This window comes from Sarcophilus harrisii, chromosome 2 (assembly GCF_902635505.1).
Source record: "Sarcophilus harrisii chromosome 2, mSarHar1.11, whole genome shotgun sequence".
Taxonomy (NCBI): Eukaryota; Metazoa; Chordata; class Mammalia; order Dasyuromorphia; family Dasyuridae; genus Sarcophilus; species Sarcophilus harrisii.
Genome location: NC_045427.1, coordinates 612,965,871 through 612,980,599, shown reverse-complemented (window position 1 = coordinate 612,980,599; position 14,729 = coordinate 612,965,871). Strand labels below are relative to the sequence as shown.

Here is a 14,729-nt window from a genome sequence, read left to right as displayed (position 1 = left end):
AGGGTTGATCCATCGCCTCTTCCTCCCCCACCTTCTTTCAACCAAAAAATTAAAGGGGAGAGAAACTGTAGGTTTGGGAACTCATCCAGAAGATCTTGGTGAGTACCAGTAGAGTATGGCATTGCCTCCTGAGTAGGCCAAGCCTAACTTAGTTCCTTGTAGTCTCAAGGCAGGACTGGAATACAATGAAATATTCATAGACCATAGAACATCCAATACAAAGTTTACTTGACAATAGAAAGGAGATTCAATTATGATTCGTCCACTGGTCCAAGCCCTGTCTGCCTCCTCACTGGTCAGGAAGTAGGACCTGGACAGAAGGCTATGTTGAGGTGCTTGGCAATCAAGAACCCATAAGAGTAGAATAGTTCAGCTTTCTATAGGCTGAAGCGATTCTCCAGGCAACAATTCTAGACCCAAACTCCTAGACCAATCAATTCACAAAGAAGCTTTCCCTTCCCATTAACAAAAAAGTAGCCTAACCTTTGTGAAACAGATGTTGCTTCTATCACACTCCAGCCCTTGGTGGCAAGAGCCTAAAAACTTTCTACAATACCTTCTACCGTGACATTATAAGGAAAGACAACTGGGAAATGGTTCACAGTACAATTATTTTCTTTCTTTCTTTTTTTTTTTTTTTAAAGATTGGCTACATGTATTCTCTTCCCCCCCCTCCCCCTTTATTAAAGCTTTTTATTTTTCAAAATATATGCATGCTCTGGGAGATGACTAAAAACCATTACATTGAATTCCCAATCCCTATATTTATGCACACATGCATTTTTGATTTCCTTCACAAGCTAATTGTACAATAATTCAGAGTCTGATTCTTTTTGTACAGCAAAATAATGTTTTGGTCACGTATACTTATTGTGTATCTAAGTTATATTTTAATATATTTAACATCTACTGGTCATCCTGCCATCTGGGGGAGGGGGTGTGGGGGGGGTAAGAGGTGAAAAATTGGAACAGGAGGTTTGGCAATTGTTAATCCTGTAAAGTTACCCATGTATATATCCTGTAAATAAAAGGCTATTAAATAAAAAAAGAAAAAAAAAAGAAAAAAAAAAATATATGCATGGACAATTATTCAACATTAGCCCTGGCAAAACCTTGTGTTCCAATTTTTCTCCTTCCCCTGCCCCCTCCCCTAGATGGCAAGTAGTCCAATATATGTTAAACATGGTAAAAATATATCTTAAATCCAATATATGCATACATATTTATACAATTATCTTGCCGCACAAGAGAAATTAAATCAAACCAGAAAAAAAAAAAGAGAAGAAAAATAAAATGCAAGCAAACAAGAGTGAAAATGCTGTTCTGATCCACACTTAGTTCCCATGATTCTCTCTCTGGGTGTAGATGGCTCTCTTCATCACTGAACAATTGGAACTGGTCTGACTCATTTCATTGTTGAAGAGAGCCACAGCCATCAGAATTGATCATTATGTAATCTTGTCGTTGCCATGCACAATACAATATTTTCAAGAATCCAAATCATACTAGATTCTTGTAAAACAAAATAAAATTGCATTTAAAAAGACTAGTAAATAAGATTGAACAAATTGCTGTTTAAGATTACAGAGTAACCTTAAAAGTATTAAAACCCCGCTTACTATTATTGCACTATAAGAAATGACAAGCAGGATGTTTTCAGAAAAACCTTGAAAGATTTGAACAAACTGATGCAGAGTGCATTAAGAAGAATCAGGAGAACACTATATACAATAACAGCAATATTGTACACTATTCAACTATGAAGTTGGACTTAGCTATTCTCAGCAATGCAATGATCCAAGACAATTCCAAAGGACTAATGATGAAAAAATGCTATCCATCTCCAGAAAAAAAAAAAAAAAACTGATGAAGTCTGAATGCAGACTAAAGCATATATTTTCACTTTATTTTTTTCATGGTTTGTTTTTGTTTTGTTTTGGTCTGTGTCTTCTTTCACAATATAACTATTATGGAAATATGTTTTGCATGATTACACATATATAACCTATATCAAATTGCTTACCATCTTAGGATGGAGATTAAAGGAGCAAAGAAAAACATTTGGAACTCAAAAATTTTTTAAATGAATGTTAAAAATTGTTTTTAAGTATAATTGAGATGATCAGTGATGGACAGAAGCAGTTACACCCAAAGAAAGAACACTGGGAAATGAATGTAAACTGTTTGCATTTTTGTTTTTCTTCCTGGGTTATTTCTACCTTCTAAATCCAATTGTCCCTGTGCAACAAGAGAACTGTTCAGTCCTGCACACATATATTGTATCTAGGATATACTGCGACACATTTAACATATATAGGACTGCTTGCCATCTAGGAGAGGGGGCAGAGGGAGAGAGGGGAAAAATCGGAACAGAAATGAATGCAAGGGATAATGTTGTAAAAAAATTACCCTGGCATGGATTCTGTCAATAAAAAGTTATTATTTTAAAAAAAAGTATAATTGAAAAAAATATATCATTTTATTTTAAACCCACTCACTTTGGCTCCTGGTCGAAGATTCTCTAAAGGGGAACCAACCACAGGATGTAATGGGGCCATTATTTCAAATGTGCATTCTCCTGTGAAGACAAAGAAAATTAATTAAGATCAGAAGTTTAGATATTTAGTTAAGATATTTAGAGGCAGCAATGTATCATGCTTGAATTTTGGTTTTCCATGGATTTAAAATAAATGTATTTTATTATATATGACTTTTGTTAAGTTTTTATACTTGACCTTCTAGCAAAGGAAGAAGATCCACAACAGCTTGACCCAGAATTGTAGTCTTCTCCTCTTTCTGTTTCTTTTCCTTTGGTAAAACTTCAAACACAGTCACTAGGATAGAAAAACACTAAATATGAAAAAAGGTTCTAGGTCCACCATTAAGTAACAGAAGAGCTATAAGATCACCAGAAATCTCTGGGACAAAGGAGAGCTGTCTTCAATATGAATACAGGATCCCAGTGTCACTGATTGTTTACTCCTATTGGACAATATGAGACCTCTCCAAGAGCTATCTCTTATTCATCTTTCACAGAGCAGGGATTTCCAAACTGTGTGTAGTGAGGGCACACAACTTATGAAAACAAATTGTTGTATTCCTCCAATACTTTTCACAAAACGAGCTCCCCCATTCCTGGGTTATTTATATTTTTTCAAAGATGCAGGTTTGGGTTTTTTGACAGGAGTCAGAAGAGTATATTGTACATAACAAAATCAACATACAGAGAAACATAACAAATAGTACTTTTAACTTTCACACGAGTATTTTTAAACTTTGAGTTTATAGATTTCATGTTCAAAGGAAGCACAGAACACAAGAGCACTGATCACCTATGCCGGGTGCCCGTAAAAATAGTGGTAAAAATACCACATGGGCTGACACAACAATAGCTTCATTGTTCATTCACTATCAGCTGGAGCAAATTTGCCATTAGTATTGTTTTTTTTTTTTTTTTAAATTTCATCTGAATCTTGTTTTCACTAACAAGGGTATATAGACTCAATAAAGTATATGGAGGAGTATATTTATGGGAGCTATATTTGAAAACATGGGTAGGCTCAGTGCAACAGTTTTATTATAAATCATATATATAAACATTTGAAATTATCTACCCAGGAGTAAAGATTTAGAGAACTTACGGTCATATCAAGAGCTGAGTAGCAGAAAATAATTCAGTAATAAAGTTTTCATCAAAAAGTCTCTGGTAACATAAAGTATAAGTCATAAAAAAGCAAATTTAGGATTAAGGTAAGGAAAATCTTCCTAACAATTCCAGAAGTGGAATGAGCCATCCTTGAAGACAGAGGACTTCACCTTACTGGAGGTCTTCTAGCATGAACTCAAAAACCACTTGTTGGGTATGCTGGTGAAAGTCTTGTTCAACAGGAGAAGTTTGCCTAGTTAGGCTCTGGCATCCCATCCATCTCTGAGATCCCTTCTGCTTTCTGAAAGTCTGTATTCTGATTCTGAGAACAGACTGGACTGAAGGAAGCAATGGAGGGAAAATCACATCCTGAGTTTGGGGCAATAAGACCAGAAGCTGGTAGTTATTTTGGTAGGAAAGGAAAAACCATAGGCTTGGCTTATAATAGTAAAGAAACCATAGGCAAAATTGAGTGGAGCAAGGAGTTATATGATATGCACAGATGTAAAGTTCTGTACTTGAGTGCTACAAAAATCAATCCACTATCAGTGTCCTTGAGATTAGTGATCAGTGGGATGCTCCCACTTCTGCCAGAAACAGACAGAGCTCAAATATGTACAACAGGGCAGGATGTTTGACTTGCCCTATCATGTCCACTGACTACCTTCAGATCCCCGTCATAGCCAAAAGTCATGATGAATAAGTGTACTTGGTGTGCCTTGTGATCAGACTGTGCTCTATGTGAAATATACATATTCCTGATTCAATGTGCTACATACATATGTATATATATACTTGTATACATACACACACATATATATGCAATATGGTCCCTGATTCTATGTGTTATATACACACACAACACATATGTAATGTGGCTCCTTATTCAGTGTGCTATATGTATATGTAATATGGTTCCTGATTCAATGAGAGAATGCTGAGCCCCCATGCTCTGTTCTTGTAAATATGGAAAAGAAACTTTTCTCTATATTGTTAGTGGATAGGCAAGCACAAATTTGTGAATGGCTACCAAGAACCCTTGTAGCTTTAAGGATGTAGGGGAGAGCAGTAGCCCAACACGTTTCTTGATTTCCAATGTGTACAGTCCTAGAGATGACTGAGAGATGGCAACTGTGGTCTACTTTGGAAATGGTGTGTATCCAAGATAAAATTATTATTATCGTTCTATATGGGCCATGCCGTTTATATTTAGACAAAAATATTTAGAACCACAAAGACTTACAGAACACAGGTTTGTGGGCAAGGTCATCTAAAGTATTGGCTCCATCGGAAGTGAACTCAAAACTGCTGGTAAAGTTGTATTTTGCTGTCCCTTCAGAAGAAACGGTAATTTTTGACGAGTCTCCCAAGACTGCATTATTAAATTCTGCCCGAACAAAGGTAACTGCAGCATCCCCTTTACTACCTTTCTATTGAAGAGAAACATAAACTTGTTACAATCACACTCAAATGGCACTTTTGCCATCAAAAGCACAGTTCGCGGCCTCATCTTCTCTTTTTCTGCCAGCTCCACATGAATATGTGCTCAGCATTCATCTGGGCACAGTAAACACTATTCACACAAGAAAAAGTCACTGTATTCTCTCAGGTTGTAGTTCAAAGGATCATGGGTGGGAGAGGCGAAAGGATATTAATGTCCATCTAAATGTTTAGCACCCTCATTCGGAGATGAAAAAACAGAGGCCTTAGAGGAAAAATGCCTTGAGCAAGCTCACACCAACAGTAAATGACAGGGCTGAGATTTGAATCCGGCTGCTCCGACCGCAATCCAAAGCTCTGGAACCGTGACTAGTAGGCAAACCCCAGGGGCAGCCGAGGAAGGGATGCTCTTTTTTAGGAGAATAACTAGGGGATACGAACTATCACCCAAAGGAACTCTAACTTTCTCTTCTTTGGTGGGATTATAAGTGTCCGAGCTAGCCGGGCCTGAGAGGGCCTCTCCCGAGCCCCCGGATTTTGCCAGTGGGACGGAATGGGCGGAGAAGAGCGTTTCTGAGAGCGTCCTCGGCGCGGGGCCCTGGCCTAAGTGCTGGGAGACCCCCGGGGCAAAGGCGGCCCCCTGCCACGCGCCTCTCCCACAAGGGGGACTCCGCGGGCAGAGACTTCCAGCGTGGGAGGGCTCTCCCCGCCACTATTCCCCTCAGGCAGCTTCCGTGTGCTTCCGTCCCCGGGACCCAGCAGAGCCCTTAAATCCACCCCTTCTCACGCGGCAAGCTGCCGGGAGCTCCGGGACTCCATTACTTTCCCGCCCTTTCGCCCTTCGCGGGCCTGGAGGACCCCAGAACCTGGGGCGGGACGGGACTCCCGCGCGCACGTCCCACTCCCGCCACAGAAGGGCGGCTCGGCCCAGCCGAGCCTGAGGCTAAGATCGAGCCTCCGCCCCCTCCGCACAGCTTTTCCAACACCCGAGGGCAGCTGTCACTTTCGCCAGGGAAAGGCGGCTGACGGCCGGGACAGGGCGGGGGGCCAGAGGCAAGGCGCCCCGAGTTCGAGTCCAGCCTCCAGCAGCGACCAGCTGTGTGATCCTGGACAGACTCGGCCTTTGTTTACCTCAGTCCTCAACTGTAAACTGGCGAGAACACTAGCAGCCCTTGCCAGGTTATGTTAGCATCGAAGGAGATAATCGTCAAGTTCTTACAGATCTGGCACAGAAGCTTGTGGTGCTTAATAAACGCTTGTTCTCTTTTCCTTCACTGAATAAATCCCCAAACACAGGGCTTTTCCCATAGTGAGTACAGGCTTATTTCTTTTTATTGCACTTCGCAGATATTGTGCTTTTTACAAATTGAAGGTTCGTGGCAACGAGCATGTCTCGGTGCCTTTGTTCCTAAGCATGTTTATGTCTCTCATATTTCGGTAATTCTTGCAATATTTCAAACTTTTTCATTATTATCACATCTATTATGGTGCTCTGTGACCGTGAACGACTATCAGTGATCAATGCCCCTATTTTAATTGTTTTGGGGAACCATGAACTGCACCCATATAAAACAGCAAACTTAACAAATGTTATTTGTTCTGACTGCTTCACCAGCTGGCCATTTCCCTGTCTCTCTCCCTCTCTTTAGGTTTCCCTATTTCCCGAGACACGATAATATTGAAATCAGACCAGTTAATAACCAAAAGTGGCTTCTAAAAGAGAAAGGAAAAGTCAACCGATGGGGCAAATTTCATTGTTGTTTTTAAGAAATCCTGGAGACCACCTCATCCTTCAGCAACCACCACTCTGAGCAGTCAACGATCATTGACTTGGAAGCACAAGCCCTCCAGCAGCAAAAAGTTTCTGACTCACTGAAGGGTCAGATGGCTAGAATGTTTTAGTTATAAAGTGTTTTTTACTTTGTTGTTTTAGACACGATGCACTTAATAAGCTACGGTATAACATTACTTATAAATACTGGGAAACCCAAAACTGTGACTCGCTTTTTTATTGGGGTAGTTGCTTTATGGCAGTGGTCTGAACTGAACCCACATCATCACCAAGAGATGCCTGAGTTCAGCCAGTGCTTTTTCATTCATTCCTATGAGATTCCCCTTTGCTATCCCAGTGGTCCTGCTCTGAATGTTTCACAAATAGAAATGATCGACAGGGAGAATCAGAGCCTCAGCTAAAGGTTCCAGGAGCTCTGTCTTTTCAGAGAATTTCTTAGCCATGAGAACGTATGAGGTGCTCAAATAAGAAACATGAAATTGTCAAAATTCACTTTACCAGGTCATATCCATCCATCACAGTGATCTGGACTGGCTTGCCAGCTGCGGATGAAGTGTCCATAGTAGTAGCGGAACTGAGTCACTCGGATTAACCTGAACACATAGTTTTTTTGTTGTTCCTACAAAGAGAAGGAATAGAGTGTCTTCTAATACAGAAAAGCTATGAAGGAACTTGTGTTATATATGACACAATTCTTACGTCAGTGTTGTCTTGAGGGCCCTTGGAATCATTTCTATTCATGCTTTGCAGCTCTTTACCCTTCTCCTACTTTTTCTAGCAGCTGGGTAGTGCTTCAGGAAAGGGAACAGTGGAAAAGAAAGTGACCACCCAGCTAGTGGTCATATATGGTCTTCTATACATATAAAGGTCTTATATGTGGAATGTTTATAAAACCCTCACCCCAACAAGACAATAAAAAAACCTGTCCTACTTTCACATAAACCTTCAGCAATCCTTTCTTGATTTTTCCCTTGACAGCTGATTTTGATATTCATTTTTACATAGGCAAAAATGTTGGGGTGGGGGTGATACATGGTAATCTATTGTTTCCCCAGAGAGGTGATTTTATTTTTCCTATATAAAAGCTAAGAACTATCTTTAATCTCTTTCTAGCTCACTTATCATTTCAAATCAATTACTAATCCCTGTTAAATGCATCTCTGTAATATTTCTCTAATCTGTCCTTTCTTCTCTATTCTCTTGCTACCCTCTTCCTGCCTAATGTTCTTTATGTATAGATTTAGTGAAGTCCTTTCTTTGTTAAAAAATTTTCAGGGGTCATTGCTTATCAGCTAAAATTAAAGTTCCTCTGCCTGGCATTCAATGTGACACGACTTCACCTTTCCAGCCTTCTCTCTTATTATTCTTTCCAAATGCTCCAACCAAACAGAATTACTCTGTACTCTGTGGCACTGTTCGTATCATTCCCTATGTTTGAAATCTTGTCCCTACTCTTTGACTGCTGTAAATCAAATGCCACTTTCCCCCTAAAGCCTATTTCCCTGACTCTTGGTTCTATTGATCCTATTGATTTTCTGCAATGTCATTCTTCTTCACCCATCTCACCCTGAAATCTCAACTTATTTTTCAAATCCCAGCTCATATACAGGGACTTCCTTCATCAAGTCTTCCCTGATCTTTTTCATACAGATCTATGATTTCTTCCTCTTCTGGAGCCCAGAAGCACTTATCCCAACCTCTTTTCCAGCATTATCGTATGGTGACTCATTTTACAGGGGAAGCGAATTTGAGCTCGGGTCTACTTGACTCCAGGCCCATCCCCCCCCCGCCCCCGCCCCCGCCCCCGCCCCCGCCCCCGCCCCCGCGGACTCTCTGTCCGAACCAGCGCGAAGCACGAGGCCAGGAAGGCGCCCCGGATGCCCGCGACCGTCCCGTAGCCCCGCGCGGGGCACTGGGTGAGAGGGAGCGACCCCGCAGCGCGCCGCCCGTACCCAGCAGGCGCTTCAGAGCCGCTCGGCCGGGAGCCTCGGGGGCCGCGCGGAGGCCAGGCGGGAAGGACAGCAGCGGCTGAGAGGCGCTCTGGGGGTCCGGAACTGCGGGGGGGGCGCCGACCGAGGGGATCAGAGCAGAAGAAGGCTGCTCCTCTTAGCCGGTGGAACTGGAATCTTAACGCTTCTTTGCTACTATAGCAACCCCCCGCAAGTCTCGCGAGACACCATCTTTTTTTTTTTTTTTTCGCGAACTAGGCCGAGCCCAGCGCAAGTTCTTTCCGCATGCGCGGGGTTGGCTGTCCCGCGGGCATTTGTGGTCCCAGGCGCGACCTTTCGGAGTGTTGTGACCTGAGACCACACCTTCCCCGCGTGACCCGGAGCTCTGGAGGTGGGGATCCTAGATTTAGGTTACGGAGGCCCGCCTACTCATCTTACCGATGAGAGAACGGAGTCCCCGAGAAGGTGACGAGGGTCACCTAGTGCGGCGGAGGAAGTAGGCTTTGAACTCGGGTCATGCAGACTCCGGATTCCGCGGCGCCCCCTAGCGGCCGCCCGTCCTGTTACTGATCCCGCGCCCCCGCCGCCAGACAGGCTCCCTGGGGAGAGCCCTCGGGGCGCGGCCTGGGCCCCTGCGCGCCCGCAGCTCGCGCCGCCGCGCAGCCCCGCCTCCAGCCCCCACGGACGCGCCGCCCCCCCCCCCCCCGGCTCTTGCTGCCCTCCCCACCCCCGTCTGGTTCCGCGGGCACCGGCTGCCTTCTGCCTCGGGCTTCTGTCCCCGCCCCCGCCCGCTTCCCCCGGGAGCGCGGGGACCACGCTGTTCATTTACATCCTCCCTCGGGCCGCCCACCGGAGCTGGGCGCACAGTCCAGCCCAAAGAAACAAAGGCGGAGCCCCGCTCTGCTGGGACCCTGACGCTCCCCCGGAACAAAACCCGCCGCAGGCTGCCTCATTTCACACCTTCTCCTTCCCAAGTTAGGGTTAAGCTGCGGCTGGTTTTAAAGGCTGCTCCGAAATTGTGCGCAGTGATTCTGGTTTTGAAAAGAACAAGGAGGTGACGTTTGTTCTGTAGGTGGGAAATGAGCTTGTAAACAAATTGCCATTTCACACAAAATAAGATGCAAATTACTATAATGGTTTTTTAAAATATTTGCATTTTTAGAAAGTAGTTATAAAGTTGTCCCAGATTTCACCTTTTCACACCCATAAATGGGCTTGAAAGACCACATAACTTTTTATTATTGCTTTTATAGTCAGATGTGATTATGCAGGGCTACACTGTAATAATTTTTATTTGTTCCATAATCTTGATTTGAATAAGACAGTAGTGGTAAAAGTTATGTTTCCCCCATACAATACATTATTATTACATCCTTGTCACATCATGGCTTGACATTGGTTTTGTAAAGAATAAAAATAACAATAGAATTAAGGCAAGAATATAGCATGTGCAAACGAAGCACATTAACCCTGACGCTGTCCTTAATAAAAAGCACATTTGGTTAGGCTACGGTTGATTTTGCTGCATGCAGGATAGTTGTCTTCAAGATAATGAGACTGGAATTAATCCAGTTTCTTTAAAAACAAAACAAAACAAAACAAAACCCTCCTACTGGCCCACAATGGCCAGGAGCAGGCGGCGATAGTCCCCACTGGTGTCACTGGAGATCATCGTTGCCAGGGTCTTCTGATACATCTGTGCAAATGTCTGCTTCACTTGCGCAAGATCAATCTGCACAAAAGATGAAGGACAGAACTGTTAAAAATAAAGTTTGGCATCCTCTTGACCAATAAAAGGGCTCTAATTTCAGCTAAAGCAGAGAGGGGAAAAAAGTTCAGGGACATTTTTCTACTTGTACTTGTTTTATGACTAATACTAAGCAATGAAGGTCTGAGTTGTAAAGAACAGTAATTATACAAATATTTCCCAAAATGTTATTATATTTTCACCTTAAAGGCCTTTGGATTTAGAAACAGCTGAAGCAGACTTTTTGCACAAGTTTCTATATTAGCAAAACAGTAAGTGGTACATCAATCTTTCACCTCCCTATAAATTAATGCACATCCCTACCCCCCTGGGGGGTAGCCTCTCAAAAGTATGACTATCATCGTATTTTTTCCACAATGCTATTCTCTATGTATGAATCACAGCGGGCTGTCTCTCTGCAAGGCCAGTGAAAACTCTCTCTAGGCAGGGAAGGTGAATGGACATCCTTGACCAGTGACCAGCTAACTGTCAGAGAATTTCCCCAATGTTTTATTGTGTTAACTTTCCATGACCTTGACTCTGTAAGAATCTCAACTGGCAACTTTGAACTAAAGGGCACCAAATGAGGAATCCACTAAGCGGGAGTGTGACATAACCGGGTGGAACGTTAGAAAGGCTTACTTCACTTCGGGTGACAACGATCCTCACAAGGGTCGAATCATCTGTGCCAGCCCCTTTCATGGAGTAGTAGAGCCGCTCAGCAAAGAAGGCTGGACGGTTCAAGGCACACTGCACTGTCAGGCAAAAACAACACAGAGTTAGAGAGATATTCAGAGCTATGCACAGGAATCTGAACCTGGAACCTCTGATCCCTCTCCCTACTCCTAGCCCAGCTCCTCCCTCTGTCTGCTGTGGCCATCAATATCGCTTCCCCGTTCTGCATGCTCTCATTCACAGGTTCCCTCCTTCCCTGGAAGTACCCTTTGGCAAATATGTCCCAGTTCCTCACAGTTCTGGAAAGAAGATGCTAATTTTATATCTCAAGCCAGGAAATCTGTAGCCACTGCAAGTAAAGTCTTATTTAAAAGCAACAGCAATACTGGTTCTAAAAGCTACAGAGATGTAAAAAAGTACACTACCTTCTGCGTCTGAGAGCTAGGTATAAGGTACACCCTGGGATCTAAAGGACAGAATAGTGAATTGAGCAGTAAGAAACCTGGACTGGTCTCTCAGCTTTTTAAAAATTAAATTTCCCAAAGTACTTGGGTAAGAGAGAAAGGGCTGTCAATTCTTGGACTAAACCTACCAGACACATGGTATAATTTCCTGTGTTTGTGGTCACTACTCAGAACTCGGAGAGCCAAGCCACATCTTACACTCCCATCTGAGGCTTTCTCCTCAACAGTTTCAGAGTGCTAAGACCTGGGCTCAAGATCAGGATCTCTTTGCCAGAAAAGTGTATGTGTCTGGTCTTTAACATATTGGCAAACCATGGACTCAACTATGAATCCAGTAAAGCCTTCTTTGGATTAGCTAGGGACCAGGGTAATTTTCTTTCCTAAACAGGTGTCTGCAGTGTTACTAGATGATGCAATGATAATTCTGGAAACTGAAACCAGAATAGCTCAGAAAGCAAAGGGAATGAAGGCAATGCACCCTACAGTTTATAAAGCAAAACAGACAAGACAACATAAACTGAATATTAGAGCTATCCTAAAAAAAAAAAAAAATACTTTGCAGCAGTAACAAAAATTGTGGGACTACCTTGAGGCTAATATAGGGTTTTCAAAAAGGGAGGGTGTTGCTCAGAAGACAGGGCAACTTATCTCCTATTTCCATTTTGGCAGAAAGAATTTACCACCTGGGTAAAGTATTAGCTATGACTATGAAATGATATTTATGAAGATATCTCTTTTCTGAGCGCTGAGGCTATATTTAGTAACATTACCTCCCTCAATTCCATTCTATTGAGTAGAAAAATTCTATTCCTGTCTTACAGAAAGGTTCTGAACACCAGAAATTGTTTTTTGATACAGCAATTTTTCAAAAGTAAAAAAGCCCCTGGCCAACCTGTGAAACATAATGAAGGCTTGTGTATGTAAGGAACTTATAGTTCTGCTACTTACCCCAGGAATAAGTATTTTATATTAAAAACTGCCTTTACAAGTCAGAGTGAAAGTCATCATCAAAGCCAAAAAGGGCCAAGATTAAATATCAACAATTCACCAGGACCTCTATACAAAACACAAGGCTGGCCATGAACTCTGCCCAGAAACTTTACAAAAAAGCTCTCCTGATATATCCCAATCTACTGATAAGAACAGAGAAGTATAAGCCCCATTCTCAAAAACAAAACAAAAAGCAAAAACACAAATTCTTACAGATTGTCTTCAAACCATTTTCTACATTTCCAGAAAACTCTCTGCCAATGCTGCTTAACAAATCTCGATTAGCAATCTGCAAATAAGAGTTAGAGGGATTAAAACATTTTCACATTTCAAACATAACCCAAGTCTTAAGGGGGAAAAAAAAGACTCATACTCTGGAATAGGCGTCCATGGTAGCTCTTAACTGAGGGAAGCTTCTTGTGGCAAGAACCATGTTGAAAGAGGATTCATCAGTTCCCAATTTCCCTTCCCCAGCTTGATAAAGACGCTGAGCATCTTCCTGAGCCAGCTGATGATTTACATTCTGGTTTTCATCACGATTACCCTGACAAGGAAAAGGAGAAACAAGAAATACCAAGACTGTATTTTTAAAGAGGACAATGCCCTGATCATTTTTTAGTAAGCTGCTATTACTATCTGGCAGGTAATGGGCTAAAAACACAAAAAATGAAACAATTCTTACTTTCAAGAAGCTTATATTCAAAAAGGGAAGATGTGTGCACACACAAACAGCTAAGTGACACAGTGGATAGAGCACCAGTCCTGAAGTTGGGGGACCTGGCTTCAAAGTCAGATTCAAACACTTAACACTTCCTAGCTGGTGATCCTGGGCAAGTCACTAAACTCCAACTGCCTCAAAAATAAACAAAACAAGCATATGGAGAGAATAAATCCCAAATACTGAGAGACAGAGTACTAACAGTTGAAGAGCTCAGGAAAGACTGAGCTTGTTTTAAAAGTAGAAAGCTTTCTAAGGAAGACATAAGGAGGAAGGGCATTTCCAGGCATGTAGAACAAAAGCAAAGAGCTGGGAAATAGAGTGTCATATGTGAGGGAACCAATTTTGGTAAGACTTCAGAGTGCAAGAAAGAGATCAGTGTCCACTGAAGCTAGAAAGACAGGTTGGGACAAGTTTGTGAAGGGTGTTAAAAGCTAAAAAGAAGTTTACATTTGATCCCAGAATAAGAAGCCACTAGACTTTATTAAGAAAGGGAGTGACATAGTCAGATCTGCACTAAAGGATAAATTTTTTAACAGACTTGCAAAGGAAGGACTAGAGTAGGGGGAGCCCTGAGGAAAGAAGACCAATCAGGAGGCCAGTACAATGATCTAGAAGGGAAATGATGAGAGTCTGAAATAAGGTAGTAACTGTGAGTGTGAGTAGAGAAGGGTCAGAGGAGAGATGTTGCAGAGGAAGAAGCAGCAAGATGTAGCACCTTGGATATGTGGGGTGAGGGAGAATGAGTTGGGAAAAATGCCTCACTGACAAAGCTAGGAAGTTAGTGGTGCCTTTGACAAAAATAGAAAAGTTTGGGGGAGGAGAAATTGAGTTTTGCTTTGGACAGCATTGAGCTTAAGATGCCTCTAAGCTATCTTAATTGAAACATCCAAAAGGCAATTAGTGATTTGGGATTAAACTCTGGGGATAGCCTGGTACTAAGTATGTAGATCTAAGAGTCAGTCACACAGAGATGGCAATTAAAACCCATGGGATTTGATGAAGTCACCAAAAATATATAGAAAAAAAAGTAGGAGTCCTGAAAGGGAAATTTGGGGCACACCCACTGTTAGGGTATGTGATCTGGATCGTGAACTAGCAGAGGAAACTGAAAAGGAAGAGTCAGACATGAAGGGAATAAAACCAGGAAAGAGCAGTATCAGAAAACCCAAAGAAGAAAGAGTATCCAGGAATAAAGATGGTTACTAATGTCAGATGAAGCAGACAGTTAAAGAGGGATAAGGTTTGAGAAAAGGCCATAAGATTTGGCAAAATAAATGAATAATAACACTGATGAGAGAAGTTTCC

The 14,729-nt window shown here is 42.2% G+C and overlaps 2 protein-coding genes across 9 annotated transcripts in view; both read right to left on the bottom strand.

Annotated features, from left to right (window-relative positions):
* The window catches only part of CFAP70 (cilia and flagella associated protein 70), a 67,629-nt gene extending 58,174 nt beyond the window's left edge, over positions 1–9,455 (bottom strand). For 3 of the 6 annotated variants that reach the window (XM_031956513.1, XM_031956516.1, XM_031956517.1), the window contains exons 1-5: positions 8,831–9,237; positions 7,377–7,497; positions 4,890–5,076; positions 2,736–2,834; positions 2,499–2,578 (exon numbers count right to left, since the gene is read on the bottom strand). In XM_031956513.1, coding sequence (XP_031812373.1) covers positions 2,499–2,578; positions 2,736–2,834; positions 4,890–5,076; positions 7,377–7,439 — 429 coding nt within the window. In that variant the 5' untranslated portion in view covers positions 7,440–7,497; positions 8,831–9,237. Of the gene's footprint in view, positions 1–2,498; positions 2,579–2,735; positions 2,835–4,889; positions 5,077–7,376; positions 7,498–8,830; positions 9,238–9,265 lie in introns of those variants that run through there. The other 3 variants (XM_031956514.1, XM_031956515.1, XM_031956518.1) reach the window with 3 other exon arrangements.
* A 506-nt stretch (positions 9,456–9,961) lies between these two features.
* Positions 9,962–14,729, bottom strand: part of LOC100914408 (annexin A7) — a 41,989-nt gene continuing 37,221 nt past the window's right edge. For 2 of the 3 annotated variants that reach the window (XM_031956511.1, XM_031956509.1), the window contains 4 exons: positions 13,077–13,247; positions 12,917–12,992; positions 11,217–11,329; positions 9,962–10,559 (listed from right to left, as the gene is read on the bottom strand). In XM_031956511.1, the coding sequence (XP_031812371.1) occupies positions 10,437–10,559; positions 11,217–11,329; positions 12,917–12,992; positions 13,077–13,247 (483 nt within the window). In that variant the 3' untranslated portion in view covers positions 9,962–10,436. The remainder of the gene's footprint in view (positions 10,560–11,216; positions 11,330–12,916; positions 12,993–13,076; positions 13,248–14,729) is intronic. The other variant, XM_031956510.1, reaches the window with a different exon arrangement.